The following is a 26,202-nucleotide window of genomic DNA, read 5'->3' on the forward strand; positions in this document are numbered from 1 at the left end:
CACGGAAAAAAATTAAAATGCTGGCACTTAACGACAAACACTACTGGGAATAATTTTGAGGCTAGCCGCGTTAACTACACACGAATCTTCATTAAATTGAACTTTTTATTCCAGAATCATACCGGAGGCTAAAATTAAACCGCAATCCGAATTCTTTATGCAATGAGCTATACCCCTAAACAATAATGATTCAAACTTTGACACAAGGCGGGGATAACAAGAAGAACAAACAAGAAAAACAAACTTTGTTGATATTTTTATCTTAACATTAATACTAAGTAGACAAAAAGACAATGAGGATCAATTTATAGTAGATAGATTCGGCGTAAACTCAATTTAGCCTGAGTGAAATCTTTCGGTGGTTACCGTTTTCATGAAAATAAATGGTCTCTAACAACTACCAACTGTTTCTCCTCAAAAAGCATCTACCAAACTAGCCATTTTGAAAAAGGTTTGCAAACCGTAAAAACCCTGAACTGTTCACAGTTAATTCTCCGTGTTTGAGTTTCGCTCGTCGTTTCACACAAGCTGATGATTAGATGGTCGTGCGTTGTAAACAACGGCTGCAGGCAGCTGACCTTTGTTACCGGCAGCTGCAATAAGCAGCTTTCCACGTCTTCTCTGTCGTACCCAGCGCACTGTTAAACAAATGAACGCGGACAGGAACAAGCTGGCGACGACAGCGATCCAAATGCCGTGTTTTGAAATGACCATAGACATATCTCGTCTCTTATTACGGTGAGTATTTTTCTGAGCTTTTTCTGTGAGTGGGACCTTGCTGCCAAGTTCTATGGAATTGGTTGATGTGTTCGTGTTCGAAGGCAAAGTCGAGGCTTGTGTTTGATTTTCTCTCAGGCGAAACTCGGCCAAAATTTCGTGGACATGATCCCCATTGCCACCGTCTCCGCTCGAATTCTGAGTGGGTCTGCTTGCGTTACTTTGGGTCAGCGGCAGAGGTCGTCGCGTACCGCGATGACTGTTGGGTATGATTGGAAATCCCAGATGATCTACCGGAGCATCGCTTTTGTTTCCCCTTATCAACTTCTCTATTTGAACCTCTGTTAGTCCTGTGTAGTTCAAGGCAGGTCCACCAGTTGGCCTTGAGGTGTTTCTTCGTCTTGTTGGCGAGGCAAAGACGGGACGGCGCGTCAAAGTTGTAGCTACTGTGGGGACCCCGGTGGTGGTTACGTTTTGCACTTTAGTTACGTTAGGCGAAGTGTTGTTATGAGACACACCACGCTTGACTCGGTGCACGTGATTGAGCATGTAAGAAGCTAAAGAATAATCAATAAAATGTTAAGAATGAAAGAAAACACTTTCAATGGTGATTGATTAGCTGTAGAGTGCATGGAGGTTACTTTGCTAACACATGAATCTAGGTAGACTGCAAGGTTTCAAACTACGGTTGCAATGGACTTGAGAAAACCTGCAAGGGTCCAATGAAAGTGTGAAAAAGCTGCGAAAAAAGTTATCTTTAAATAGCTTATTAAAATAACGCCGGATCCAAAGTTGCTTTTCTTACAACAGGCCTCTATTCATAGCTAAACTAAATCTAGTGCTTAAGGGGGCACAAGCACTTTATTAGAGAAGCAATGTATACTTTGAAGTAAATTTAATTACTAGAAAAAATATTTATGTCTTCAAACTTGTGGCACGTTTTGCAACAAATCGCTCTGCATCATCATGTATTTCTTATTATTTTTAAAACAAGTAGACTGCATGGTAAACCATTTGCTGCTGTGGTATCCTGAATTGTGTCTTTTACTGTACTGAGAGAAGAAAGCCAGTGAAGAAAACTTGAATTTTTTTACTGTCTGCTACCAGCTCAAGAAATTAAGTACCAGATGAATACATGAAAATAGGCTTTCAACCATGTGGATTACACCGTAATCATAATTCTGTCAGTAACTATTTCAATGTTGACATAACATAAAATGCAGTCCAAGGATTTTGTTGTCAGTCAATACTCAGAATTATTTACAGTCACGAACATTTTGGTATACCTGGTGAGATCATACCAAAAAAAATGCATTTAGCTTATTTGCAGATACGAAGAAAAACAGACATTCTACAAACAGAAGCATCCGCAGAAGATCGTTCATTTATTGCCTCTTTGTATTGAAGTTTTTAACAGACACAGATGAACGGCATTTCGAATATTTAGCATGCTTAAACATGCTTTCGATTTAAGAGTCACAGGAAACGTTTTCCGCTATCAGTCATTGCTATCTGCTATGTTTGCAAATAGTGCAACCGTTTGACGAGTTTTTCAAGCACGTATTTGCAACGTACTTCCTTAAGGTTGTGACTAAAGTGTTGACCTGTAGAACATACGAGAAATACTTTTTTCTCTAGAACAATAGGAGCGGGTTTTTTTTATTATTATATCTTCAAGTGCTCCCTAAAAGACACTTTGACAGCTAAATATAGAAGCGTTTCGTCATCAGCAGTGAGACCAGAATCCTTGATTTATACCCCTAAGCCAGAAGACAAGTATCTCCGACTTTTTCATATGGTAATTCCCCCCGCCCTCGGAAAAACGTGCTTGGCAAGATTCAGTGAAACATTTCTTTTTCATATGTTGCGTGCATGAAGAAAAGAAAACATTGACACGCCCCGCAACGGATCAAAAGCCAAGCTCATATTCTGAACTTTGGGCCGCTTCTTAGACATGTCTTTGTTCTCGCCATACTTGTCCAAGTTGCGAACATTTTTCCTTGCTCTTTAAGTGGTCGCTATCGACACTCTCTTAAGGTTTGAGAACCACTTCAGCAACGTAACATAACTGCAGCAACGTGCGAAACACACCGTGTGGCATCTTAAGTGTTTTCTAAACCTATGCAATCCTAACTCAACGTTTTCTTTATAGACTACATGACAACATGAATGCACTAACGCACTAGCTGAGGAACTTAATCAGAAACTCGAGGAAGGCAAAAATAGGGAAAGTAAAACTTCCCGTTCTTTCGTTCCAGATACCAGAGCTTTACAATTCGTGGAAAAGCAGAGGAAGATAATTTGTGGCTGCCTGACAGAACTCTTCCAGAAGTCAGACAGTTGAATTGAACGATGAAGATGGACATGCAGGCACAGTTTTCTACTACAAATGTCAGACTGAAGCCTCGCTCTTACCTCGTTCTATTTGCTGCAAGCTTCCAGCTGCAGCGGGTGTTGCCATCGACAGAAAGTACGAACAAATAATTAACGCCGTAACAAGCAGGACCGTTGGACAAAACGACTTCATTTTCACAACTGGTCACAGGTAGGCGTCGAGTGCACAAGGCGATTACGCAACCTGGTAGTTGTATAGGAAAAACTGATCTGTACAGGTCTATCTTGCGAGGGCTTTTGCAAAACTGATGAACTGGCTGTGTTTTAAGCCTTTAGTGAATCGCCCGAGCTGTCAACACGATCGTTTTATATGATTGGCAGCACACGTAGTGTCCGTCATACGTGTCACTCATTTTTGCGGTCAGAATTATAATTTTTGCCACTTGTCGACCTTGTCGACCACCCGACTGAGAATAGGCTATAAGCCTTGTAGTTATTTAAACTTTCTAAAACTGAAACTGATATTTCCTTAGCATATAGGGGACTCGTTGAAGCCATGGCTGACAAGTATCCTAGAGCCACCAAAAGAGAAGTTCAGAGAAAGGATTGCCATCCATAGATGAACAAAAGTATTCGCCCAGAATTGAGCGTGTTTTCCGTTGCAGAATTGTGTGCTTTAGGGCTTCAAAAGGACCATTACTTTTTGAATGTCGAACTCCAACTATCAAAATCATAGTGAAATTCGACTTTACTTGGGATCCAACTTATTACATTCATAAATGATTCCATAGTACGTCGACACTTACATTAACATAATTCACCCCTGTTGGGCACCTTCATTGTGAGGTAATTTAGCTGACTATTCAGCCAAAGCAGTCAGGCCTGATTAGCCTTCATTTATCTTCAAGGATTATCCAGTAAATGTTTTGTACCATACATTCAAACGAACTTTTATAAACAAAACACTGTGGAGTTTCGTGTGTCCAGAAATAAGGAAGGCTTTTAGTCAAGGTTCTTAGGAAGTCAAAAAAGTTTGGAATCTCAGGCTTGAATAACTTACCTAAATTAGGCTTAAAGTATTAAAGCCAAGAATGTGGAGTAGAGTTTCGAGATAAAAGGAATTGAAGTGACATTGAAAAATTACAGCATTAAAATCATACGAAATCACGCAATCGACCAGCGAGTTGTTTTGAGAAGAACTGAGAAACAAAATCTAAATCTGCTGCTTCTTGGAATCTTAACACCTCTTTGAATGCTTGGTTGTATTCAGACAGTTGAAGACAGAATAGAATTGTTCAAATTCTCGATTGCAAGTCCAATTTAGAGCTGATTTGCTGAAGTATTCTTTTATACCATTATATTATTATATTCTATTTTTATACCAATTAACTCAAAAGAACCTAATTGACTTTACATTTTTGAAAAGTTGTTTACGAATTTTCCACTGATCAAGGTCACTGGTGTGTTTGGTGGAAAACTCGGTGATCAATAACAGTTTTCATTTCGTAAAAACATAAAAAATAAAAAAAAAATCAATCAATCAAACAATGTTTTGTATTCATACATAAATTCAACTATTTTAGACTTCCTTCATAGTGTAACAATAGCGTTTTTCCTTTTCTTTTCTTCTTATGCGTGCATTTGTGCTTCAGTTTCCTTGCCGACCTGTGTTTTATTTCTATTTAATGCTGATGTCATAGTTAGGTTATGAAACCCGACAAAGTTCTTTGTTGTGTGTTTTTGTTCGCTTTTTTGGCTTTAACCGTGCACAAAACATAATAGTTGTTTGCTCCGTACTGAGGAACTAACCAATAGAAACGTGTTGGTTAAGTAATTCATGCATAGTGTATGAGCGCAAAACAAAAGATTCTGCACGGTCGTGGACCTTCCAACATAAATCTTGGCATCTTTGTTTGCTCCTTTGATGTTTGCCAGGCTTCATAACCAGTCCCCTCTATTAACTATACTGATGTTAACTGGCTGCCTGGCTCCGCTAGCCCCTATGGTTATTCCAGGCACCTAGTACTCTAACTTTTACTTTTAATATTTTCATTGTTGTAATTTCTTATTTTGAGCAATAGTGAGTGCAAATAAAAAGATTGATTGATTGATTGATTGATTGATTGATAAAACGATGACAGTTATAAGAATTATTAGAAAAAAACGAATTCCGGGCCCTTAAACACTTAAAGGTTGTGAATGAAAATTTTCATGTTTTTGTATTAAAATGAAGCCATTAGACCTTCTTTCCCGAACTGGTTTTCATGTTTTCTCGTCAAATAAAATCATCTCTCTCCACAAAATTACTGCTTATTATCCCAATCGTTCATTATACTTATGGGGAAGGCAGCTGAAGGCTTTTGAAGGGCGCTAAAGCTGTCCCCTCTCCACCCCACTGAATCTTTGCTGAACGTCGCTAGGACTTGTGGGAAATTGCCGGGGAAGTCCACGTCAACATTTTGGCGGCCATCTTGAATGAGTGGAGGAACTTCGCAGAGGTTATATCAAAAGCAATTTTAATATGGGAGCAGGCCAATCCGCAGAAATCCCAGGCGGTGGATCAGAGGGATATCATGTGCTTAGGGTAATATACGATCTCTGTAATCTGCACGCTTGATTTGAAAATACTCGAGTTACGAGCCTACAAAATTTGCTTCTCTGTGTAGTAATGATGTTATAAAGCTGTCTGGAGTTGAACGGCGCTGGTGATTCTAAAGCCGGCGTATATTTCTTTCCACGTTTTAGGTTCAGGAAAATTCTCCTGGGTACAAAGCAGGATTGGAACCTTTCTTTGATTTCATCATTTCGATCGAAAACACAAGATTGGTAGGTGAACATTGCAGCGTGGCAATGTGTGTTCTTCTTTGATTCGTGGTTTCAGAAGTTAACACATTGATATTTTTGACTTTGTAACTTATTTATGCTACCAGACGTTCTTGTTGTTTTCCTTTTCTCTTCCTCTCTTGTCTTGCAATGGCTCTTGTTAATGTAAGTTATACCTATAGAAACTGATCGTGTGGAACTTTGCAAATCGTTCATGTGTTGAGCATTAACATAACAGCTGTCTTCTAAAAATAATGTAAGTCATGAGAGGCGGTCAACACGCTCTTAAGAACAAATTATTTTTAAAACAAATGAATCGATATCATATTGTGTTGCATGTAGGCGTACATTTCTATGTAACTGATTGTTATAAGTGGTAACAATCCAACATATTTAGACCAATATAAGCTTACGTGTACACTTAACTATCAATCTAAGCGTATATAATGTTTGTGGATTTAGCTGTTGGTTGACAGTTGATTGTGTTGCTTTTGAAAAACATCAAAGTCCTAAGCTGTGTTTAACTAATGGAAGAGCTTAGACTGTGCTTTACCTTGTTGTAAAGTGTACTTTGGAAGAAGTTAACACAAGAGATGTTTTCCTTTGACTTCAAAGGTTGCTTTGTATCTTCATACAATGTGTATGCATCGTTAAGTTCAGCAAGAAACGAACATGAAAACTGATGTTTTTGTCACAAATTTTGCAGGACCAAGATAATGAAACACTGAAGGAAATCTTGAAATCTAATGCAGAAAAACCTGTTAAAATGCTGGTTTTTAGCAGCAAAACCTGCAAAGTTAGAGGTACGTATGAATTTGTTGTGCATCAAGGTGGTTCTTGATAATAAACTGAAGTTACAGTACATGTACCTCTGTATGCTCTGCTATTGTACAAGAGTATACTGTACATGTACCCAGGGGGGCAGGCTGTAACTCAGGATTTCAAGTGACGGGGATGATGAATGGGGGTAAAAATCAAAACTCAAAAAAATCCCTGGGGCTGTCGACCAAACCCCCCCAAAACCCTGGACCAAAATACTAATCCCAATGTAACACTCATTAGTAGATATTAAAACAATCATAACTTTTTTAACAAGTTTGGTTGTACTTTATTTGTAGAACTATGCAGCTGGGGCACTACTGTGAATCTTCAGATTCTCTTGAATAACCCCCAAAAAATCTCTACCAAAACCAAGCCACCCAAAAAATACTTGTCAAATTTTCCTACCCAGAAAAATCCAGGAATCGAAATTTCAAACCCCATAAAATCCCTCCGTCATCCCTGTCTGACACTTTAAATCCGGTCACATGTATCAGCAAATACCTCTACAGAGCTTACATTTTTCATTGTATTTTTATGACAAATTTTGATCTGTCTGATTGTGTCACAGAGGTCAGCATTACTCCAAGTACTCTGTGGGGAGGACAGGGCCTTCTAGGTACGTCACTGTCTTTCTTTTTACTGTAAGCTATACAGCAATGTTTCTTTTTGATAAACAATAGTGTCACAGGGTTGCCACAGGGTAGGAAATGGTCAGGGAAAAAAATTCTTCAAGGTCAGGGATTTTTATTTCAAGGCATGGAAAATTGTCATTTTGAAGAAAAGTCAGTGAAAATTGAAATAATTTAATACGGCTGATTTAATACCATTGAAGGCTCGAAAAAATATTTGCAATCGCTGTGATCTCAATGATATTTTTCCTTCATGAAGAAGGAAAATTTGTTGAAAAGTATCACTCTTAATGAATGAGTAGAAGAAGAAGCCGCTACTAGACCTGACAGTTTGCATTTCTTTAGTCAGGAAAATTTTATTCTTATCAGGGAAAAGGCAAGGAAAAGTCAGGGAATTTTGAAAAGGGATGTCGGTGGCAACCATGTGTCATTCTCGATCATGTGCACCATAATCACTCTTGCGTGGCCTGTGTTGTGGTTGGCAAAAGAGCTTGCGAGTTGGTGAATCCTTTGCTTATGGTCAAACTTTGAAGTCATTTCGAATTTTTTTACTTTTACCAATAAAACAAATCAAAAAATAATCAATAAGAATGGAGAGGGTACCTCAAAATTTGTAATTTGGCCAAGTTTCAGAATGAAATTTTGCATAGATGTGAAGGGACCACTGATTGAAGAACAATCACATCTCATATAAATGTAATACTCTTCTTATCCTTGCTTTTTGCTAACCATTGTACCTTGATAATGTGATTACGATTGTGATATCAAGTAAGATCGCAGCTATTGCAGAAGGATTACAGCTGTCTAAGGGTAGAATTTCATCCTGTTAGAGATTGTAGTTTCCCGATCATGCCTTTATTTCTTACAGGTGTCAGCATTCGATTCTGTTCTTTTGAAGGGGCTAATGAAAATGTCTGGCATGTTTTGGTAAGGTTGCTGCTAAAACCATTAACTTTCATGTTATTAAATTGTTTTTTTTCCTTGGGATGTTGATCTCACTTTCACTTTAACAGATCATTTTCATTTTTGTCTTCATCTAAAGGAAGTTCAACCAAACTCTCCTGCAGACATTGCTGGGTTACGATCAAATACAGACTACATTATTGGAGCTGATTCAGTTCTACATGAAGTAAGGATGTTGTCAACTTGTTTACATTGTAATGTTTAGAGTATTGTACATGATTAGTCAAAACATTTCAAGGATCATACTAATTAATGCATTCTTTGGTGCACTCTAGCCAAAACTTGACTATACCTGCAGATATAAAATTTTGCCTAAAAAATGTCACACATTTTTGGCAATTTATAACTTACAAATTTAAGTAGTTAGGTACATTGATTTTAAGAGCATTGTGAAATTCAGATTTGTTTTATTTCCTTAGTCTGAGGACCTGTTTCAACTTATAGAATCTCATGAGGGCAAACTGCTTAAACTATATGTGTATAATTCAGAAACAGATGGCTGTAGAGAGGTAAGTTCAGCAGCTTGTACAGGGCATCAACTCTGATGAAGTTGTAATGGTGACTGTAGCACCTGCCTTTTCAAGTGGGACTGGACGCTGAAATGCAATTTTACGAGTCGTACAACTAACAATCCAATCAGTTTATTCAGCAACATTGTTGTGATAACTTAAGGTTTACAAATCACCAATTTCAAGATCTCTCAGGGTTCAGGACTTTCAAGGACTGTAATGAACCCTACTCGAAAGGGGCTTCGGGTGAAGCTAAACTGGTCTTGAAGCTACAAAAACACTTGATAGCATTTCAAAATGTTCCTTGCATGAGGAGCTCTCACTAAAAGTCCCATATCTAAAACTAAGGTATGAAGGGTGTGTCAGGCAATCAAATGACTGAGAAGGCATTACACTGACTGGTATCTGTACAATGGCACCGCATATACATGTACATATTATGTGTTGTGGTACATTTGTCTGTGAAATTAAGAAACGTAAAAACAAGGTTGCCAAAAGGAGCAGCTACATTTATATTCAAACACACTTTTATTCATCTTTGACTTGATAATGACGCTAAGCAAGCATCAGAACACTGTCACAAAATTGAAACTTTGTAACTTTTCTCAACATTTTTTCCCAATGTTTTATTGTTAAATTAAAAGTAGCACCTACCAGTGAAAATCAGCATCATATGATCTCGACCAGCTATTCTTCCAACACCAACTCCAATACATAATGCACCTACGTGAAAACATTGTGACAGTCCTGCTTAAAGTCATAGAGGTTGTTAATTATAATGATGGATCACTGTGTCTTTGCAGGTGACAATAACACCCAACAGAAACTGGGGAGGAGAAGGAAGGTAAATACCAATGTAACATGGAACATGTCATAAAATCAATAAAGTGGTCACTTAAGTTTGAGCACAACATCTTCAGTGCTTCCATAATACTTTGTTGATGCCCTTAAAGGTCAGTTATTCCACCATTTACCTTTTTTGATCATCTATTTTTAATCAGGAACATTCATCCATAGATTTTAAATTGTAGATTTTAAATTATGCAGATTTTAAATCGTATTCATCTTGCTTTCATTTAGGATTTGATCCTAAAGACTCGCATCTGCTGCGTTGAACATTTTTCAATAGGAAATACTGACGTCATTCATTCATCCTTAACACGTTTATTTTATTGACTGTGGTTGAGTTGTCTTTATTTGTTGTTGTTTTCTTGTAGCATCGGTTGTGGAATAGGATATGGCTACCTTCACAGAATACCTATCAGAGATTCTCCTGAGATGCCTCTCCAATCTAACTCATCCTCCCCTGCTCCTGATGGCTTCTCTGAAGTAAGTTAATACCTAATTAACTTATAACTTACGAGTAACTTCATTAAGTGTTTTACAGCATTGTGTAATAAGAAGTGCCAGTCATTGGCCTATCATTGAACAGATAAAGACCAGACTTTTTCATGGCTACCCACTGAAAATAAGATATTTGGTGTAAGTTACTGATAGGCAACAGAGCTTGAGATCAAGATGGCTGGGTAGTGATGAAGTTCTCTCTTTTTTTGCTTCTTTATGGACCAAAATTTGTAAAGGACCCCATTTTGTTTGTGACACAACAGGTAATTCGTCATGTACACAGGCAACATAACCCCATCTATTCTACTCAGGTAGCCAATTATAGCAAAGAATAGGCCACTTCCAAGTTGCCTTTTGCCTCTGTGTCAAACAAGTCTTCATGCAAAACCATTCATATGAAAATTTGTTCTGTCTACATCTTCATTTTCATTCAAATCAAACTCATTTTCATTTAAAATGTTTTGCATGAAGACTCATTTTGAAACCGAAGCACAAGGTAACTCGGAATAGGCCTATTTGCATCTCTAGCTTTCTTTCAGAGCAAGCCATATTTCCATACTGATTAGCACTGTACTTATGTACTCAACAAGTATTACAACTGTCATCTAATCCTCTCTCTCAGGGTGGACCTACACTGTATGATGCTAGATAATAATGTTTAGAACTTTCATTTACCATGCCAAAGAAAGGTTTCAATTATTTATTATTTTTTGTTTCTCTTTGTTCACATAGGTTCCTCTCATTGGGCCAACCTCAGTGCCTCTTGTCGCAGTTTCAACGGCAACCGTATCACCAATACAAGCATCAGGTATAAAGTAATCAGAATCAGTAATATAAGTTGGTACACACACTCTCAGCCCCTGTACTGTCTTCATTTCTCCACAACAAAAGAGGAGTAGCTCTGATCCCTTGCTGGTGATAATATTAATGGCGATGAAATGTATACATGTACATTTGTTTACGGGTTGACAAGCAGTGTAAATTGTGAATTCAGGGGGATTAAATTATAGATACGCATATATAATTTTATAACAACTTATTATCAGTCATACATCATTTCTTAAAACTCTAAGTGTCAAAAATTGAAGCTGTAGTCCAAACTGTTTTTCAGAAGTAATGGCGGATCTTCACAACAAGCAAATAAACTTAATCATAAAATAGCATGATTTATAAGTGGCTTTTTTTTTTTTAAAACACTACTGGCAAGTTGAATCATTTGTTTACTGGTAAAATGGCCATTTTACAGGTCTAGAGACAGGGATGACTACATTGAACCTCAACACAACTGCAGCTTCACCGGCAATGAATCCATTTAGTACCAGTTTCCCATCAACGTCCCCTGCTACAACTGGCACATATCCAGTAGCTGCTCCCTTTGTAGCACCTGCAGGTGCCCCACCCACAGTTCCTTCATTCACACCCCAAGTCCAGGGCTCACCCATTATTGGAGGTATGACCCCACCCTTGGTCCCCTTGGCTTCCATGAGCCCGCCCCAAACATCAACAACACCTTCTGGAAGTTCCGCAGTCACTGTAACCGCAACAGCGACACCACTTATGACGGATATTACTGCAGGGGCAAGCCCAGCCCCCTTAATACCCACAACAGTTCCCGCGTCAGCAAGTGAAGACATCGCTGCAACTTTTCAACCAGCACCACCACCTCCATCACAACCCATTGCTACATCATAAAAGAACATAACTATAGAATTCAACGGAAAAGACATAGTGAAAATCTATAAGGCTGTGCCATAACGTTGGGAAGATCAAGTGGGACAAACATTGCAGTGTCACAGTTGATACAGCTCTAATGTGAGTGTTGTGTGACTCTACAGTTACAGCTTTACTGTGGATATTATGTGACACTGTAATTTCTGGTTGGCTACTCTGCCAACATAAGCCAAAGTCTGTTAGGTAGTATTTTTTATTATTCTGCGTGATGTTATTCTTGAACTAACTTGTAATATTAATTCTATCCTTTTGTTCGAAGTTGCTTTTTCAATCTTTACATTTGTAAAGATGGCAGACGAAAATTTAACGCTGTACAGAATGCAGTAAATTTATCAGACAAGCTAAGACCCTTACCTCTGTATGTGTACTTTGGTTTTGAGTAAACTGGCCAAAACCACTGAGTGGCTGGAACAAAACTTGCAATTAAATTGTTGTAAATATAATCATTTACAATTGAAAGTTTCTTCCAACAATTTACTGGCAACGTTCTTAACTGTGTTAGTTCTCTAATAACCTTTAGATGTATCAACATCAAAGCCAGTATCCCATACATGTAGTGGTTGATTTTCTTTGTTCCCGTCACCTTCTGCTTGAAAATGTATCAAATCTTGTAAGGAGAAATTAAACTTTGATCACTCTTGGAAATTGAACAGGTTAAAAGCTGGTTAAGGACAATAATAAAAAGGCCTGTAACATGATGATGAACCATGTTCCTTTCAATGACTTGTAGAAAAGTGTCAGAATATGTGTAGATAGAATTCTAGAGGGACATCAAACCAGAGAATGCCATTAAACGTAAGTTAAGCTTGGAGAAGGCACAGGGGCCTCCTTGGTTAGTACACTCGACCCTGGATCGAGCGGTCCAGGTTCAAGCCCTGGCTGGGGACATTGTGTTGTATTTTTGGGTAAGAAACTTTACTCTCAGTACCTCTCTCCACCCAGGTGTGCAAATGGGTACTGGCGAATTTAATGCGGGGGGTAACTCTACGATGTACTAGCATCCCATCCAGGGGGGGGGGGGGTAGAAATACTCCTAGTCTCTTCATGCTACAGAAACCGGGATAAGCTCCGGCCTGATGGGCCACTTGGCTCGTCTGCAGACTTAACCTGTTAATTAAGCATGGAAGATAGCAATTTTTACAAAATTAATAATTGATTGTTCAGCGAAATATGTTTACATGAACTACATGAAGGATTTTGATGTCATTTGAACATTAGACGAACGTGAAGGCGGTGTTAGGGACAACCTCCAACGACGATTTCATGTCACGTGGGGCGATTTTAACACAATACTCTAAGTTCGGGCAACAATGCCGCAACGAAATGTTGGGTTAAAAGTGCCCTGTGCGCCATGTTACACGATATCGATTTTTACCGCAACAATGTTGTGCTAGAAATCCGCGTTAAAAATCTGTGTAGCATGTCCTTTGTTTAGCTGGGGATTTTCTATAAAATCAAAGCGGTGCACAAATTTGTCTGCCCTGGCTCTTTTCTTAATAGAGTCAATGACTATTTGAAGGTTCGTGTTTCCGTTATTGATGATTTTATAGGGGCTTGTTATACAAGGTCAAAACTAGCCAATCATATCATGTTTCTCCAGAACCAACCTTTTCCCGGCAAGGCCCGATCGGCTAAGAGGGAGAGGCCTCTCTGCTCCGCATGGGCTCAAAGAGGTTTTTCGGGTGGGGAGAATCCGCTGGACGATATGAATTCAGGAGCAATGATAGCCTGCGAGCAGGCTCACTTGTTGTTTGGGTAGCGTATCGCGGGCAAAGGCGGCGGAGCCGTAACCGCGAGCCGGCGAAGCCGGTGAGAGGAATGGGGCGAAGAAAAGTGAGGAAAACCTTTCCTCGCCCCATTCTTCTCGCCGGCTTCGCCGGCTCGCGGTTGCGGCTCCGCCGCCCTTGCCCACGATACGCTACCCAAACAACAAGCGAGCCTGCTCGCAGGCTAGAGCAAGGATTTCCATGACGAATTCCTCGAACCTCTGAGGAGGAGAGAGGGGACAGGCGGTTCAAGGGACGGAAACGGGCTATTACTTAAGAGAAAAACAGAAAAAGGGAAGTCATATTGTTCCTAGTAACAGTTTCACAAGGGGCTACTTGTAGAGTAATGTACAAGGAAACGTACCATTGAACGCATAGGAAACGCATCGGACGAGAAAAGCATTGGGGGACCCACACTAAATACACGGGAAATGTGAGAGGAACGCGCGGTGTCGGCGAACGGAAAAACACATCGGAGAAACGCACAGTGAAGCACGAAACGTAGGAGAGATGTCAATGAGGAATTTTACGGAATCGCATATAGCAAAACGCACGGGAAAAAGGGGCTAACTCGAAAACCTTACGGGTCCTTTAGCCTCAAGGTTCTTTGCTTTTTTTTTCACACGAGATATTTAAAAACCTGCAAAAATCAACCAATAATATGACGGCCACGTTGATCAGTCATCCAGGAATTTGTCGGTTGGAATTTGCGGTTCTGCATTTATAATGTTCGCAAGAAGATGAGCCGAAGTTTTTCGTGTCTTGTTGAATAACTAAACCTTAAACTCTTTGATAATGGTGGAATTTGGTGATCCACAGTTTTTGGGGACGGCTTGCCCTCCCCCACCCCGTCCACGTGCTGCGCAGACAGCCCCTCTCCCCGCCTCACCTTCCCGTCTGCCAACCGCTTTTTCCCTCTGATCTTTGCGAGCGCAGTTCGTCTCCGCCATCTTGCACGTGTGAAAGGTAAATAGTGGAAAATTGTGTTTACCGTAATTTTTTTTCATTACCGTAATTTAAACGGTTTGTCCAAAGGCTTGCATCAGTGGGTTGATGTTACCCGATCTGAGGCATAAGTTAAATTTCTTTACTTTTTCAGTTTTTTTTTGCATGTTGAAGCCATATTGTGGAATGAGGAGATGTTGTGTTTGAAGACCTCCGGAGGAATGGACGCATAAGGTAAGCTTTTTAACTACCTTTAATATTTAACTGAGAGCTACCAGACTAGGTAATAAGACAGGACATGAACGTGACATTTGTGCCCATCAGAGATTATTCTGCGTTATCACAGATAAATAAACCAACAAACCTTAAGCGCAGTATTTGTTGGGATGTCCCCATTAGAGATGAGTCTGTTTACATCAAGCTGATTAGATAACTTTTAAGTTACCTAATAAAGCTGTAATATTTGATTTTTAAAATCAGAATCGTCACTTGTTTCTCTGTTTGGATCTGCTACAGGCCATATTTTGTACAGATTCTAAGTTCTTAGATAATTTATTAAGGGAAACGAAAGAGGCTGTTGTTTGGATCATGTTGGTGTATTTGATTTGCAGACTGCAGACTGCAGACTACATTTAAAGCTAAATGGCACTCCGGTTAGTCTGAATATCACTCAGGTTAGCCTGAATAGTTCTCACTTTAGCCTGTTTACAGTGTTTACGATTTGCTTTCAAAAATGGAAAGGGGAATGCAACATAACGTAGTTGTATTATGCAGCTATCAATGTTATGCCTGAGGGGGGAGGGGGAACCACGGGATAGGGTGGGGACTTTGATCAGAAACAAAAATTTGGAATCAAACTTCCTAACCCTTGGGATAAGATTTAAATTCAAAGTTCCTCACCTTGGGAAAAGGTTTTGAGTTCAAAGTTACCCACCAGACCGAGAATTTCAAGCCATCTGAAGTAAAGAATATGTGCTTGCATTTGACAAGACTTTTTCATTGATCATGCTGCTCCAGTGAAAGGCAGTGGGGAGGCTCTGCTCTCTTTATATAAAAAATTTTTATACTAATATACTGCAAAAACAAGCTTCAATTTGACTTTGTTTTCTTTAATAATGTGCACTTAGCTGGTGAATTCACAAACCCCAAAATATTACCACTCACTATTCTAGAGTCAACATGTACAGTCATTTCAGTTTTTCATAGAATCTAAAAATCTCAATTATGAACGTTAAAGGTTATCTTGGTTCTTTCTTCAAGTCATTATTGGCCCTCTTGCTGTAGTTTCAACAAAGTGCAGTACTCTTCAATGAATTTCAAAAGGTTTATCTTACCTTTCGTTCCTCCAGTTTATTGCAACTGGAAAGCATGGAAAACATGCTCGAACTCCTGGGACTTCTGGGTACTTTCAAGATGGTAGAACACTCGTATCCAAGCTCCCCGCATTCAAAACCCTGGTCGCTTTCGTCGTTTTAACGTTGTTCAAACTTCCCGACCCTGGGGCCAGCATTTTTTTAGCATTGTTCAAACTTTCCGATCCTGGGGCCAACATTTATGTTCAAAGTTTGCTAAAAATTCCCCACGTGGGGTGCGCACAGACATTCAAAGTGCCCACCTCATCCCTTGGTCCCCCCCTCGGGCATAACACTGATAGCTGCATTTGTTAAAAATTCTGCAGTCTGCAGTCTGCAAATGTCATACACCATGATCATGTGTACCAAAGGCACCCACAGTAGAGTGTCAACCAGTGTATTCTATTTGCAGACCCCAGTTGCAGACTACACTTAGACCTAAATAGCGCTCAGTTTAGCCTGAATAGTGCTCAGGTTAGCTTGTTTATAGTTAGCTTTCAGTAACAGAAATGGAAGTACAATATTGGGTTAAAAATCTCCAGTCTGCAGTCTGCTGTCTACAGTCTGCAATCTGCAGATGTCATACACTGAGTGTTGAAGGATATCAGTGATCAACGTTCAATCAAAATTCCCCTACAAGGGTTGGTACAGCTACATGTAGACTACTCTAAACTGTGGAAGAATTCAAAATGGCAGGAGCCAAAAGCTTCTTCTTGTTTTCAGTAACTTCACCCTTGAAAGTGTTATCTCCCTCCTTAGGTTTCAGGACTTTGTTTGTCTAAACATCCAAATGCCGTTTTCTCCTGAAGCAATACAACACAAGCTTGGGTTACATTTAGTTGCAGAACCAGCTAGGAAAGCAGACTTTTAGTGAAGAAGTGGTAAGTTCTCCGATCATTAAGCACCTTGATTAAGTTTACTATGATACAAATAAACTTTAGTAGATGTTTTAATTTTAGCAATAGGAATAAGCTTAACCCCAATTCTATCTGGATTTATTTTAAAAGTCAGTGCTGTGGTCCAAGAAAAATTACTAGGAGCCTAAAGGTGCCCAGCACTTCAGCTTATATGAAAAAAGTAAGTTTTTCCAGTCGCCCAAAGGCAGAAGTTAGTCACCTGTGGCACCCGGACACTTCTAGAGCACAGCCCCGGAAGTACACTTTGATCGCATGAAAAATATTAGCTAAAACTTTCCAAATGCACAGCTACTCAAACTGCAGGCAGAAGATCCAATACAAAACTAAAAATATTGCAACAACAAACACTTTGTGCTTGTGTCCTCGTCACTGCTTCAGGCGGTGTCTGGAAAACCCAAATTGCGAACAGCGAATAGTTGCGAATAGCAAATAGCGAATAGTCCCGAATAGTGCAAATAGTCTCGAATAGTATGAATAGTGGCGAACAGTCGTGAAAAGTGGCGAATAGTGATGAGTAGTCGTCAATAGTCACCGCTTTAGATCTAATATCCAGCGTTAATTATTTATCCAAATAAACAACAGAATTTCTGTGAATTTATTGCCTTTTCTTCTCAGGCTAGGGCTGTCCATCGCTGACATTAAGAAAACAGAAAACACAAGGATAACCTAATATAGACGTAATTATGCTTTTGCAGGGGTTAAAACAGATGAAATTACGTTTAGAAACACCTGTTGTCTTGTTAAGTGTCTGTGCTTTTTAGCGGGAAAATCCTATCCTACGTTGCTGCAAGGTTGACTGTGAGATACTAGGTACCCTATTTGCTATGATTTGCCACTATTTGCTACTGTTCGCCACTATTCAAGACTGTTCACCACTATTCGCACTATTTGAGACCATTCACACTATTTGTACAATTCGCTATTCGTTATTTGGGACTATTCGCTGTTCACTATTCGCGACTATTCCCTATTTGGATTTTCCAGACACCCCTGCTTCAGGTGACAACCGTGTGACAACTTGATGACTCTGGTGACACTACTGTCTGTTAGAGCTTAATAATGACTTTGTGTCAGAGAATCAATTTTTTCCAATTAATTTTTTTCCTATTTTTTTTCATAAGGTCTCAACGTGGTCTATCTGAAAATTAAGAGAAATCTTGTTCTTTAAAATTGCCAGTTTAACCCTTTGATACCAAACTTTTGCCAAAAATACTGTTTTTAACCATTTAGTCAGGTTTTTTGGCTGCCATGATGCTGAATAAGCCCAGTAAGTTTTGCTAAGAAAGCTTTTTTTTAACCAAAAGGATAGATTTTTTGAGGATTACGTTCAAAACTGAGCAATATTTCAATTCCGGGTATGCGCATAAGCCAAAATTTGGACTTTTTTTTTGCCATTAACCATTCTCAATTTTGTTTGTTGCCCCTTTCCTTTCTTTTTTTCTTGGCGCTTTTACTCTGGCTGCCTTTTGCATTGCATGTTCTTTCTGGCTGCCATGAAAAGTTAGATGTTGATTGCAGGCAAAGCCTCCTGAAGTTGGATCTGAGCGCACTCTTGACAACTGGCACAGCTTTCTAAATTCCATACTATTTTTACATTAATCTACATTGAAAGGAGCTATATTGGGTCTGTTTAATTATCTTTAGTTGTTTCACTGTGATTTCCTTCGTTTCGACATGCTCCGAGTAAAATATAATAGCTGAACGCTCGCATGTGAACAAAATAAAGGTGTGTCTGACTAGGGCCCTTTAAGTAGAATTTTCCGTCGTTCGCTGATTCTTTTCGGGAGGGTGGAGTAAATAACTATAATAATTTTTCAGCGGATTAGCTGCGATTGAATCTCGTTTTCGTTCACTTTTCTTATGATAACATAACTCAGGAGAAAGTGCGTGAAGAACTATTCAAAATATAGAAACAATCCCCTTGTTTTTTCGAGTTATGGGAACGCGAGGCACAAGCGAATGTTTCCACGTCTTTTTCGTGTTCGTCAAACTTTCAAAAGTGTTTCTGTAATTTGATAGAAACACGGAGAAAGTGTTTTATATTTCGTTGCGAAAATGTTGCGAGAATAAGGGAGGAAAATTATTCGTTTGTTTCGGTTGATCAAAATGTAAATTTTCTTTGCTGGTGCCTTCATTGTTCTATAGGGCCTTGGTCACTTGTGGTCACGTGACAAAGCAAGGGTGATTGCCGTTGGAGACTGTTATAAAAGTTTTGAAATAATTTAAGAACTATGGCTCCTACTGTGAACACAAAAAATAATAATCGTCCAACGAGGATATTTTGGTAACCTTGCGTGGCTGCTGTCAAATAATTATAAATTTAATCCGGTGGAATTATTCATACCTTCATCTCATTGCTGATTTACCGCCCTGACTGAGTTGACTTGTAGTCAGTCCGAGAAGTTACTAGTCAACCACGGACAGTTCCTCTTCGTTTGTTGATTTTTTTTTTATTTTTTTTGAAAGGGTTACAAACAGTAAACAAGCGAGTCCATTGAAAAAAAGAAATAAATAAAAATATAAAAAGGAAAGAAAAAGGAAAAAATAACGATCCGAGCTGTATTTGAACCTGTGACCGTCTTGAATTCCGGATTGAATAGCGACAGTGATCTCCACTACACCACGCAGTACTCATCTGATTGTGAACACAAATAATTCATCAAATATCACAGCTTCTGCCTATTTAGTATTTGAATGCATCATTTACTCAAAAATACCACACGGGTTAAAATTATAATAACAAGTAGTAGAATTCTACTAGTATACTAATGCAAATGCTGCAATCTGATTGGCTAAGCTACTCGTGTACTATCAGTGCAGTAGCTGTCGATCGTCCACGAAATGCGACGTTTTTATCATTTTTCCGAAGTTTTGGATTTAAATAGATAATTAAATGCCTGAGACGACTGAAAAAAAAAAGGAAATTGACAGTTTCTTGACTTTAAAAACTTGAAATTATTGAAAAACCGGGTGCGCGCGCGTAAACAACTGCAAATTACCAAGGACAGTTCAATACGTGCGATTTTCTTAAAGCCTGTAGTTCAATAATGCGGAGAAAAATAACTGGAAACCGTTATTTGCGTTAATTTCAGTTAGGATTCTACTAAAACAATTGGATTATTCGCTCTCGATTTTTATGAGGTGATAGTTGATGAGGCCGAAGGCCGAATCAACTATCACCTCATAGAAATCTCCAGCTCATAATCTAATTGTTAATTAGTGTAGAAAAATTGGACAAATATAAGATCCAAAGTTTTTGTAATTCTTTATGGGAATTGCTGTACTAATCGTTATTATAATTTCAACCCGTGCGGTATTTTTGAGAAAATGACGTCATTTACTCCAATTCTCAACCAAGACTTGGAACAAAGAAAGTTAATTGCGGCCGCAAATTCTCGGAAGTAAAGATCCAAGAAACGTGAGTTCTGATGTTTGTAATAGATTGAAATTTGGCAACATAATTAGGAAAGACCTATTGTGTACGAAAATGGATGTCGAGAATTTGATCATAGGGGCACTTTAATCTCAGTTTGCTTTGTGTATTTCAACAGATCTTTGCATCCTTCATCATTTCTTTTTCTGGCTTGTGGAATTCGTGAAACATGTATTTTACTGAGAGCTTAGGGACCTTTTTTGTAGTCACGTGACAATCTAGACGTGATTGATACCACTGCGTCGTCTTGCAAAACTTATCTTCACTGTTAGTCTTGCTGCGATTTCATTTTACCTTGGTGAAAGAATTAAATGTCTATTCGTCTTGACGAGAATATTTATACTTGGAAGTTAGGTGGAGAAATTTATTAGTTAAACAAGAACACGCTATTTTAGGCTTTGCTTATATCTTTTCCCGTTCTTTAAAAGTTTTAAGCGGTGAAAACAGTGAAGAGGCGCATCCAAAAACAAAACAAGAAGGCAAAAAAGAAAAGTTCGGAGCCGTAACCGAACCTGTGTTCATCTAGACTGTGGAGCGGCATTGATCTCCTCATAACTGAATCAAATAGCGTTTGTTTGTTTTCCATTTCATTTTGTTTAGCTTTTGTTTTGGTTCCTTTTATTACTGCAAGGTAGTTTTCATGATGTTGGTTAGGTATGAGGAAACCGTAAAAATTGTGCTCAGAATTTAAAATCATTGACAAATTTTTTGCCTTAATTGCTGCGTGTGTGTTAACAAAATTTTGCGCCTATTCAAAAGGTACGATCAGAAAAAAAAATCGTCCTAGCTTTTCATGAAGCGTTCGATTCACATATCTTGAAAATTATAAACGTGAGACAAATCAAACGAAGGTGGTGTTTAGTTCAAATCGCGTGGCAGTTATCAAGTCATATCTAACCAAAATGACATCATACATCTTCGATCCGCCATCTTGGATGACTGGTATTTTTCAGGAAAAAAATAAAGAAAATCTAAGGACGTGAAGTCACGTTATGTTCCCCAGTAACTTTGAAAAGTCACGACATTTGGCCACTTTTGCTGTTGAACTCACACTTTGTTCGCCGCGTCACCCCCCCCCCCCCCCCCCCCTCCTTCCAGATCAATATGAAATGGGCAATTTTTTTTTTCTGGCCTCAAAATGAAAAGGAAAGCCAACATTAGCTTCGAGACTTTCTCTCTCAAGCTTGACAAAAATATAAGAGATTAAGGTCATTCCTCACATTTGCATTGCGCATCCTTATTGCGCATAATTTATGGCGTCATTAGCGCGCGCTCGTGCACGCGCATATTGAAAACATGACGGCTTTGCCTTGATATTAGGCTCTTTCAGTTGAAAAATGGCTCTAGCTCACCAACGAACACGGGCACCCCAATTTTTTTTCCAGTCATTGTAATCAACTAATCATAAGCTTCGCGTGAGGAAAGACTGATCTAATTTCTATTGCTGAAAATTGAATAAATAAGAAAAATAGCAGATACACTGTGGTCTTTTCTATTTTGCAGTCGGTAACCACGTCAAGAAATTTGGTTCAAATTTTTAATCAAGGATTTAGCTTTCTGTCTGAATCAAACTTAAAATGTTTATTTGTGTCCGACACAATGTATTGACTGTAGTTCAATGCGTTTTCTTATGAGTCTGGGCTCACAAAGATTTTACAATTACTGGGAATGCGTTTTTATAATAAGCATTAAATAATACCAAAATGGGGCATTTTCAATGCCTCACTGCTCCTTAATGAGCATGGGCACCCCCCTTTTTTATTTCAAAATTGAAGTTATCATATGACAAATATTCAGTGGACAAAGTTTGAACTAAAATCTATTGTCAGTTTTATTTCAGAGGAATTACCTTAAAGGCCGCCGCACACTAGCCGATTTTTTGTCGGCCAACAAAAAATCTTCACTTGTCGGCTAGTGTGCGGTGAATTCAGACAAGTCTGCGACATGATCGGGGCTTCTCGGGCGATATCTGACCATGCTAGATCTCAAAACGTCTTGTCGGGCCTTGTCAGCTAGTGTGCGGTGGACCAAGACAATTTGTCGGGGCTCGCGCGCTCCTCAACAAATTAGGAAATGTCACGAGAGTCACGTCAGTGAAATAAGCGCCATCTTGATTTTGGGTGACTTGGCCTCAAGCCTCAACGCAGTTAGTCGCGACAAAAAATCGGCTACTGTGCGGCAGCCTTAAGTTACTATTTTTTATGTTTTTTTTTTTTTTTTTTTAACAAAATTATACACAACAAGCAAGCATGGCCCAGTACTTTAGTCTTTGGTTGTGATTCATTCTCCGGCACACAGCTTCCACACTTCCCCTCGGAACGAGCTACTTCATTCATGATTCTTAAGACAATAAATCACTAACAAGTCACAAGTATGCAATCAGCCTTAAAATAAGAGAGGAAGCGGGTACAGCGATTACATCGGCCCAATGAAAACAGAGGTTTCAGAAATATAACGTCTTACTGTGGTGTCTTGAGCTTCGTCTAACGAGCTCTCGTGTGTGTGCTACCCTTTACGTTAAGCTATTACTCCTTTTAAATACCGTAAATCTTCAAATTAGCGCTCGGTGCGCTTATTTCAAATTTAGGAGAAGACGGCGGGCGCTTATTTGAGGGGGGCGCTTATTCGAGGGAGGGGGAGGCCCTTATTTAATTTTTCCTAAAGCGTGGCCTGACATGATCATTTTTTTTAATATATCATCTGCGCGTAAACGCCAACATAAGCTGTTTATTGACATAAAAAGCTGATCCTAAAGCTTAAATCGCGGCACCATTAGTATTTAACGTGTTCACAAACTGAAACAATGTACAAATCTAATACTACATGACGAAAACTATACACCCTTTGTCTCATTACTCGTCCACAAAATGGGGGGAGGGGAGAGGGGCGCTTATTCGGGGGAGGCGGCGCTTATTTTAAATTTCGGCCGATAGGAGGGACGCTTATTCGAAGGCGGCGCTTATTCGAGGGGGGTCGCTAATACGAGGATCTACGGTATTTAATGAATTTTTAAGATTAAGAAGTATTTACCGAATGGTGCTTAAAGGAGCTGTGTCACGAATCTAAGCCAAATTTTGACATTCGAAAAATGGCCGCCAAATTGAGTGAAATATAAAAACAACCATTTAAAAACAGTGAAGAAATGATGTAGCAACATTACAATATAAGAACGCTGTTTTAAAGGCCTATGGAATTGTGCCTTCGAAAGAAAATTTCTCAAGTTCTCAAAAGCCTATATTGAAACGGATTGCGGTATGGGTTTTTGAAAAACTGTTAGACATGAACAGTTTTTAAACTTAATCTCGTTTGTTTGTCACCTTTAATTATAACGCCAGGAATTTGTTTGTAATGAAGCTATGGTTTTGCCAGTTAGATCTATAGCCTTAAGATCTATAGTGTTTCATAGCGAGTATTTGACTAAACGAAATAATATAGACCAAACTCAACTGTGACACAGTCCCTCTTATGTGTCATCTTTTGTTTGTTCGTAATGAAACGACAAATTACAGTCAAACCTGTATATAACGGTCACCCTTGGGAAATAGCCAGGTGACCATTATATACAGAGTGACCGCTCTACACAGGTTTCCTTTAAACTCCCCTGGAGGTCAATAAATAGCATTTTTATGTGCAAATAATCACTCAATTTACGTTTTGTTGACAATAACGAGTAACAGCAACGCAATAAACACGATAAAAAATTCCCATAGAATATCCGTGGTGTACTTTTAGGGAGGTGCAGTAAAAGTCTATTGGAAGCTAATGAAGAGTCAATGAACAACGTTTTTAAGTGGAAAATCACTCAATTTACATTTATTGACAGCAATTGTAAACAGAAACGCAATGAATACGACAAAAATGCCCATAAAATGTCCGTGGTGTACTTAAAGGGAGGTGCAGTATACTTTGATCCAAGTTTCCTTGTAGGAAAAGCTTTTGAAGCAACAATGTGGATTTCAAGAAGAAAAGAAAGCGGTTATAGTTTTCTGATATTTCGGAACTCGAAGCTTGATTTCATGTAGTATGTCTTTGACTTTACTCACTGTGAAAGCAAGTTCTTCATGTCCATAGTCTTTCAGCCGAGCCGATGCCGAGCGCTGTTTTGGTCCAATTTTGTGTTGTTACAGTTACAGTAACTATTGTTTGAAAGCGTGGGCACTTTGTCATTATTTGTTAATCGTAACCCAATTTCGTGACCGTTATATACAGGTAATAGATAATGAAATTGTGGATTCAAGAAGTCTAAAGGGTGACCGCGTCCGTTATATACAGGTGACCGCTATACGCAGGTCAACTTAACAGTAAATATAAGGGACGATTTTTGGGAAGTTGTTCAGTGACCGTTATACACAGGGTGACCGCTATATACAGGGCCGTTATATACAGGTTTGACTGTATTCGCAAAATAGTGATAGGTAATATTGCTGTAACTGAATTCTGAGAAATTGTTTTTATTTATTCCAGGTAGGACGCTTTTTCAGTCACGAGCAGCTGAGGCCTGGGTAGACTGTTAATAACCTCAAGATGAATTGATCATACACCATGGTGATGCCTGAGAGTGACTAGCCGATAGGTTTTATATGTCTACCGAATAGTGTATGTACCGGTGACAGCTTAGATATCTCTTACTTCTAAGAAATAGTTTTTGGAATCGGACTGTGTGGCAAACAGTATTTTAGTGGAGTCATGACACTAAAGTCGAATTACCTACCAAAAGAAGGAAACTTGAAAACCGTAAGGGGAAAATCCCGGCTGGCTACCTCAAAGAAAAAAAATAGGCTTTCATTCTAGCCTGGTGAAAACTCGCAGGATAAAATTAGTGTTGAATATTTTTTTTTTCCTGCGGTGCAAGTTTCAATGGCTCTTTGTGAAAGAAAAAAGAAAATTTCAATTTTCTTTACTTTACTATTCCCAGTCGAGTAGGGACGAAAATTGCTCCCGTGCCGATGAATTTATTTGGTTTGTAAGCCGCGGCAATGAAAAGGATGACGCATTTTCTCACCAAAAGTTAATGTTTACGATCTGGAATATCCGCGAAGTTCATAGTCATTCAAATTGTTTATTCCAAAAACAATGCAAATGGTAATTTTATCGAATGTCATTCTGTGATTATTATAATTTACATGTTACTGTTGTTGTTTACGTACAGCGCGGCTAGCTTAAAACCCTTCAATCTTTCGTACTTACTTTTTGCAGCAAATCGCGAATAGAAGTTTCTAAGTTTATTTAGACTTAGTGGCAGTTATCTGTTGAAAGAATTTTTAAATCTTCAAGTCTATTAATTTTTCGTAAACTTTGTAGCTGTCGAAGGAAAACAGCGGCGGTATGTAATTGTTTTATTTTTCTCAAAGGTTTAGTAATATAACTCTGTCGTGGGTCATTAGTTCATAATCTAGTTCCACATACTGTGATTATCGCGGTAACTCAAGAAAGTTGTAGCTATTAGAGGAAAATAACACAGGGTTCGTAAATGAAGGTTTTATTATGATCGTAACATCTTCAGAATATGGCGGAGGTAAGAAGACGAAGATTTAGGGACTTAGCGTGTACGTGTACACTGTTGTTTATTGAACGCGAAAGATTTGTACTGTAATATTAATCTTTATTGGTTTTTGTCTGCTGTAGTATTACAAAATAAATTGACTTAATCATGTTACAAACTTGTGTCAGTTTACTGAAAACCATGCTTACAAGGCTCTTCTGCAGATGCCGTACAAATGACGAGTACCAGACAAAAAAAATTTCAATCTTGGAAGGAAGGCAAAAACCGATGTAGTGTTACAAAATAAATTGACTTAATCATGTTAGAAACTTGTGTCAGTTTACTGAAAACCATGCTTACAAGGCTCTTTTGCAGATGCCGTTTCAATCTTGGAAAGAAGGCAAAAGCTGATGTGGAACACCACCACCACCACTA

The 26,202-nt window shown here is 38.8% G+C and overlaps 2 protein-coding genes and 1 long non-coding RNA gene across 6 annotated transcripts; 2 read left to right on the forward strand and 1 right to left on the reverse strand.

Annotated features, from left to right (window-relative positions):
- Positions 1–87: 87 nt before the first annotated feature.
- LOC110055775 (uncharacterized) lies at positions 88–3,378 on the reverse strand. Its single transcript, XM_020762176.2, has 2 exons — positions 3,133–3,378; positions 88–1,274 (listed from the first exon to the last, which is right to left on the reverse strand). The coding sequence occupies exons 1-2, from the start codon at positions 3,242–3,244 to the stop codon at positions 520–522; spliced, it is 867 nt and encodes a 288-aa protein (XP_020617835.2). The 5' UTR covers positions 3,245–3,378; the 3' UTR covers positions 88–519.
- A 2,095-nt stretch (positions 3,379–5,473) lies between these two features.
- LOC110055134 (Golgi reassembly-stacking protein 2-like) lies at positions 5,474–12,577 on the forward strand. The gene is made up of 11 exons (XM_020761517.2): positions 5,474–5,635; positions 5,797–5,877; positions 6,581–6,677; positions 7,265–7,312; positions 8,194–8,252; positions 8,368–8,454; positions 8,708–8,797; positions 9,601–9,641; positions 10,015–10,126; positions 10,874–10,949; positions 11,388–12,577. Exons 1-11 carry the CDS (start codon positions 5,573–5,575, stop codon positions 11,831–11,833), a joined length of 1,200 nt encoding a protein of 399 aa, XP_020617176.2. The 5' UTR covers positions 5,474–5,572; the 3' UTR covers positions 11,834–12,577.
- A 1,947-nt stretch (positions 12,578–14,524) lies between these two features.
- On the forward strand, positions 14,525–25,945 carry LOC149107494 (uncharacterized). Of its 4 annotated transcripts, none has more exons than XR_016209512.1 (5): positions 14,525–14,604; positions 14,738–14,817; positions 15,195–15,257; positions 16,695–16,816; positions 24,750–25,945. It is a non-coding gene; the product is annotated as an uncharacterized LOC149107494 (long non-coding RNA). The 4 variants fall into 4 exon arrangements; XR_016209514.1 differs by having other exon boundaries at positions 15,195–15,236; XR_016209515.1 differs by having other exon boundaries at positions 15,202–15,257.
- The last annotated feature ends 257 nt before the right edge of the window (positions 25,946–26,202 follow it).

The sequence above is a fragment of the Orbicella faveolata genome, unplaced genomic scaffold (genome assembly GCF_042242905.1).
Source record: "Orbicella faveolata isolate gen_17 unplaced genomic scaffold, um_ofav_v1 contig_27, whole genome shotgun sequence".
Taxonomy (NCBI): Eukaryota; Metazoa; Cnidaria; class Anthozoa; order Scleractinia; family Merulinidae; genus Orbicella; species Orbicella faveolata.

Bases quoted from the DNA above. Each gene is read 5' to 3' on its own strand.
- LOC110055775 (XM_020762176.2), bottom strand. From the start codon at position 3,244: ATGAAGTCGTTTTGTCCAACGGTCCTGCTTGTTACGGCGTTAATTATT. The intron at 1,275-3,132 runs GTAAGAGCGAGG...ATTATTCTTTAG, and splicing joins CTTGCAGCAAATAGAACGAG to CTTCTTACATGCTCAATCAC.
- LOC110055134 (XM_020761517.2), top strand. From the start codon at position 5,573: ATGGGAGCAGGCCAATCCGCAGAAATCCCAGGCGGTGGATCAGAGGGA. The intron at 5,636-5,796 runs GTAATATACGAT...TCCACGTTTTAG, and splicing joins AGGGATATCATGTGCTTAGG to GTTCAGGAAAATTCTCCTGG. The intron at 5,878-6,580 runs GTAGGTGAACAT...CAAATTTTGCAG, and splicing joins CGATCGAAAACACAAGATTG to GACCAAGATAATGAAACACT.